Source organism: Podarcis filfolensis, assembly GCF_964270895.1.
Source record: "Podarcis filfolensis genome assembly, chromosome: 1".
In the NCBI taxonomy this organism is placed as follows: Eukaryota; Metazoa; Chordata; class Lepidosauria; order Squamata; family Lacertidae; genus Podarcis; species Podarcis filfolensis.
The window spans coordinates 54736449-54742406 of NC_139604.1; the positions used below are offsets into that span (position 1 = coordinate 54736449).

At 41.8% G+C, this 5958-nt stretch overlaps 1 protein-coding gene across 1 annotated transcript; it reads left to right on the forward strand.

The window, feature by feature from the left end:
- Positions 1-382: 382 nt before the first annotated feature.
- On the forward strand, positions 383-5958 carry LOC310749587 (uncharacterized protein; the record flags this gene model as incomplete). Its single annotated transcript, XM_083586813.1, has 2 exons — positions 383-1455; positions 5023-5958. The coding sequence occupies exons 1-2, from the start codon at positions 388-390 to the stop codon at positions 5956-5958; spliced, it is 2004 nt and encodes a 667-aa protein (XP_083442939.1). The 5' UTR covers positions 383-387.

Here is a 5958-nt window from a genome sequence, read left to right on the forward strand (position 1 = left end):
GCTTTTGTACTCAGTGACACCCTGACTCCCACATTCCATGCCGGAACAAGAGCCAAGTACCGAGACAAACTGTGAGTGAAGCCCACCCAACACCCATCCCTGTGGAAAATTTACAAGGATAATTACCCTCAATCATCACTAAGACAGAGCGAAACCGGAAGCCTAAAATCAAATCATTTTAGGGTTGGCACAGACTTTGGAAGTCACTGACTCAAACCTTCTGCTCAATGTATGCTCAACACTCAACAAAACTAAACAAATGCATTTTAAAAATAGCTTAAGAGGGTATGTCTAAGAGGGTGGTAGTTATCATCTGCTTAGTGTTCAGTGTCCTAGTCCTAGTTCAATGACTGGCAGTGCATTTTCTAGTTTGCCTCAGGCAACAAAATGTCTTGGGTCAGCACAGGTATAACCATAGGAGGCATGATAGCCAGCAGGATACAAGGATTCAGAGTTTTCTGTGATCCAAACTTGAGTTTTACAGAAATCGCTTGTGTTTTCTTCTCTACATTCTCTGCAGAACTAAAAAGCATGTCAAGGGAAAATCACAGCACCATATATGAGTTCATACTTTTGGGCTTCACTGACTCACCAGAGCTGAAAATCTTGCTTTTCCTATTCTTCCTTGTAGTCTACCTCATCACCATTGTGGGGAATCTTGGGATGATCCTATTAATCAGGATTGATTCTCGACTTCACACCCCCATGTACTTCTTCCTCAGCCAGCTGTCCTTCGTGGACCTCTGCTATTCTTCCGTCGTCACCCCTAAGATGTTGATGGATTTTGTCGTGAAAAGCAAAAGCATTTCCTTGCCAGGATGTGCAGCACAGATGGCTATGTTTTGTCTCTTTGTGGCCACTGAGTGTTTCATCTTGGCAGCCATGGCTTATGATCGGTATGTAGCTATTTCCAAGCCTCTTCTCTATACAGTCATTATGTCGAAGAAAATTTGTGCCCAGCTGATGGTTGGACCATATCTTGCAGGGCTACTAAATGCTACAACACATACCAGCTTAACTTTCCAGTTAACTTTCTGCAAGTCCACAATCAACCATTTCTTCTGTGACATCCCTGCAGTCATATCGCTCTCCTGCTCTGACACAAGTTTCAACTTGATGGTTCTTTTTGGTCTCTCCTTCATGTTTGGAACAGTCAGTGGCTTTATTGTCATCATCTCCTACATCTACATCCTTGCAGCCACCTTGAGGATCCGCTCCAGTGAAGGGAGGCACAAGGCTTTCTCTACCTGCTTTTCCCACTTCACCGCTGTCTCTCTTTTCTTTGGGAGCCTCTTCTTCATCTATGTCCGGCCCAGCTCTGGCTCCTCAGAAGATGAAGACAAGACAGTCTCCATGTTCTACACTGTGCTAATCCCCATGTTAAACCCCTTGATCTACAGCCTAAGAAACAAAGATGTGAAAGACGCAGTCAAAAGGGTGCTTAGAATGAAACATTTCTCCTGATATGCAGTTATTCATTTTTTAGCATAAAAAGTTGCTATTTCCATTCCTTTGTGTTTGGGGAATTCATGAAAGGAAGTGTGTTGGCGAAGACTGTTGAAAAGGCCCCCAAACAGCATGAAACTCTGAGTCCTGTAGGTAGAATAGTGGTTTTCTTTCCCATTTATGTTTGTGGGAAGGAATTTAAAAATATATATATCATAGGGAAAGAAAAGGGCAGGAAAGCAGCTCCCATACACCTTCTGCCCTGGAAGGAGCGAAGTGAAGATTCTTCTACCATCTTATCACCACCACCTGAGGACTGCTCAATGAGGTGGTAATTCTGTGCACTCTCGTCTGGGCTTGAGAAGTCTTACTTCAGAGTAGACATGTACATAAGTGCACTGTTATATGTTGAAACAGCTAATATCTAAATGGCTAACAGTTCAAGAAAGGAATTTCACAGCAAATAAATAAATATTGCAATAGAAGCAGAGGGGATACTGGTCTAAGAAGCAGAGAAATATATTCAGATCAATATGATCTGGTTCATTGAATTAAATTCAATGATCTTCATTGAATTAAATTTCAAACTCTGCACTAGCATTAAGCAGGGTACTGCACACTAAATATATGTGTGTATAGCAAAAAAATCTATGGATGCTTTTCCCTTGGGCAAAAATTTGGACCAGCAGCGACCAATCTCCCTGGCCCTTTCCCTGTCCGCAGCTCCTCTGCTTTAAATTCTCCTTAAGCACCAAGCTTGACATGACATTTGTCCCATGATTTCCATGATAACACAAGGTTGGAGCAGGGGAAAGAAGAAATAGCAAGTGTGGGTAGATTCTCATTGGGACTATGATGGGGCAGAGACTTAAAGCCCCCTACAAACCTCTCACCTTGATGATGATCCTGTTTGCCTTCCACCCATTGATGGTGATTTGTTAAGGAAAATCAACCATCGAGTTTTGCACTGAACCTCTTTTCTTCACAAACATTTCAAATGTATGTTTGGCTTCCAAATATACATTTGGAACACTGCAAGAGGAAAAGGGTCTTAGGGGTCAGGCTAACACCTATAAGCTTTGGGAAGGGAAACGTTAAGCATAAGCAGCAGCAGCTTTTGTTTCCAGCCTATGCATGTGTGAGATGTGTAGTTAAGCCTTAAGACCTTAAAGGGGAAACCTGGTATGTAATAAATATGTGTTTGCATGGTAGAAGGTATTTCGGGGTGGGGGGTGGATGCTTGTTGTTTTACACTTTGGCATTTGTAAAGAAAAGAATTTTTTTAAAAAAAGTTTATTAAATATATATATATATAACTGTGTCATGTCTGTGTTTTTATTTCTTGTCTGTAAATTGATTTTATGTATATCTATATCTATCTATATGGATAAAAGGGCAGAGTTTGCAATGAGCGGCTAAGAAAAGGAAAAAATTAAATGTAATTAATTTACATGGTTAATGTAAAAATTAAAATTAGTTAAGGGAACAGTTGGCAGAAGGTCATCATGGCTAGCTAGACATATGGGATTGGTGAGGTTTCTAGCAGGAAAATCTCAGAGGCTGAAGATACAAGTACATGCTGGGAAAGAATATCTAAAATGGTTTTGAGAATACTTGAAGAAATGCTGGAAGTTGGCTTGGAGCAAGATTATGAGCCTATATTGCTCTCTGTCCTTCTGCTTTCACCCTTCCCAAAAATAAGAATAAACAAGTGCTCGCAAAGTCACCATAATACTCATGACCCAGTAAAGGCTGTTCTGGATTATCTATCAAATGCTGAAAAGGAAGTCAATGTTTTGCATCAATGATGTATGAACGTTATCACTCCAAACACCTTGTTATCCGCTTCCAGAAAACATTACCATTTGTGCTACTACAGCAAAACAATTCATTGCAGCATTACACCCCACAAGAATGTCTTGCTTGCTATTCCCTCCACCTCAGGGGCTGGTGCCCATTGGATCTGGTAGGGCAGAAGGCAAAGAGGTTAACAGTAGGTGCAGCCAGAGCCAATGACAGGCGAAACCAATTAATTCTACTTTTGTCCCCATGTTCCTCCCTGCTTAGTTTTACAAGGGCAAAATTAAGGGCTCTGTTTGCCTTTCTGTTTGCCTCACCACTTTCCCCCAGGAAAACCCATGGTTTAGCACTGAAATGGAACAAATGACAATTGAGTTCTCCACAGGTTGCTGCTGGTTCCGATTTAGTGCTAAAGAGCAGGCTTTCCAGAGGAAAGCGCTGGGACGAAGGCAAAGCCACTCAAGACTCATGGGACAAGCAGAAAACCACTTCGAGCTGTGCTTTCTGAATTCAGGATACTGATGCCACCTTGAGCATCTTGGAGAAAAAGTGGGATATAAATGAAATAAATAATGTCAAGTGCAAGTGTTAAACAGCTTCAGATTCTACAAGGCTACATTTATTCTGAATTCAGAATGGTGATGGCATTCAAAGTAATATTCTTGTTTTACAAGGATAGCAGATGAAAAAGACAGGCTTTACTATGGCCAATGCATCTTTGTAGGAAAACATTTTTCAGTGCAATTAATGTTCATACCCAATGGAACAAAAAATAATTGCAGCTTTACCACCTGACAGTAGAAATGGGTCCTCAAAGCCCCAGACCGAAGAACTCAGAAGGATATAAAGATCCTTGCCTTTGTAAACAACCCTGGAGAGACCAAGAAAACCTCATCTGGAAGATGTGCATTGAGATCCTATACAAGACTTCCCAAAGTAAGTCCCATTAAGTTCAAATGGGACTTTCTCTCCAGTGAGCACAGGTTCTCAGACCAAAGCAACTCAGCAATTGCTACAAGTTAAATTACTACCACCATTTCAATGTTACCACTGATGTAAGATTGAATCAGCAAAAGAAGTTGCCAAAAAATTTCAGTGCCACATTCCTAAGGAGGCCAGGACAATTATGGGAAGTGTATGGGAAGTGTTTTAAGTAAAAGAGATAAGAAAGTTAACGACTCATAGGGAAGGCTTGTGGGGATAGTTGGTTTTTGCTTCAAACTGCACAATGTGGGTTGTCTGGACACATTTTTCTCCCTCCCCACACCTCAAATAGGATTTTTTTAAAAAATCCTTCTCGTTCCATCAGTGCCGCTGCTTTTCATTACTTGCAACATTTTCCTAGCCATTGACTTCTTTAAAAGGTAGAAAGTGCATTAGGCAGAACAAGAATCTTGTGAAAAGGAAAGCAGAGAACATTATAGGTATCCTTATAGGTATCGTGCATATTTTCAGAAATCATCTTTTTTTCTTAAAATAGCTTCCTAAATATGCAACAGCTGAAATAGAAAACTAGTATTTCTTTATTTTGTCTGTTCTGACCATCAGCAGCTCTCTGTGTTCCACCAGCACAGAGACACCTTCCATGTCATTTGCAGCCTGATTCTCTTTTTCACTGAGACTCCAGGAACTGAATCAGGGACTTTCTTTATGCAGAGCATGAGCTGTGGCAAATCCCCTCCTCACAACCTATTGCATTCACAGCCTGTATTTCATCTACATTCCCTGCACTATAGTGGAACTTAGCTTCTACTTTTCTACACAGAGACATTGTGAATGGCCAATGTAAACCACACCATGGTGCATGAATTTATCTTTCTGGGCTTTGCTGGCTCTCCAGAGCTGCATATCCTCCTCTTCATATTCTTCCTAGCGGTCTACCTCATCACCCTCGTGGGAAATCTTGGGATGATCCTCTTAATCAGGACTGACTCCCGGCTTCACACTCCCATGTACTTCTTTCTCAGCAACTTGTCCTTTGTGGACCTCTGCTATTCTTCAGTTGTCACCCCTAAGATGTTGATGGATTTTGTTGCAGGGAGCAAAATGATTTCCTTGCCCGGGTGTGCAGCACAGATGTGGTTCTTTGGCTTCTTTTTGGGTGTCGAATGTTACCTCTTGGCTTCAATGGCCTATGATCGGTATGTGGCCATTTCTAACCCACTGTTGTATAAGGTCATCATGTCTAGGAAAGTTTGTCTCCAACTGCTGGCTGGCCCCTATTGTGTGGGGCTGCTAAATGGCATTACACACACAGCCTTAACTTTCCAGTTAACCTTCTGTCAGTTCAAGATCAATCACTTCTTCTGTGACATCCCTGCAGTGATATCACTCTCCTGCTCAGACACACATATCAACAAGTTAGTGCTCTTTGCCATGTCCTGCACACTGGGCACTCTCAGCAGTTCTCTTGTCATCATCTCCTACATCTACATCCTTGCTGCCATCCTGAGGATCCGCTCTGCAGAGGGCCGGCGTAAGACTTTCTCTACCTGCTTCTCCCACCTCACCACCGTTTCCATCTTTTTCGGGACCCTCTTCTTTATCTATGTGGTACAGCCCAGCAACAGCTTCTCAGAAGATCAGGACAAGATGGTCTCCATGTTCTACACAGTTGTGATTCCAATGTTGAATCCCTTGATCTACAGTGTAAAGAACAAAGAAGTGAAAGATGCTGTAAAGAGAGTAATCGGGAGAAAGGGGTTCCTATGA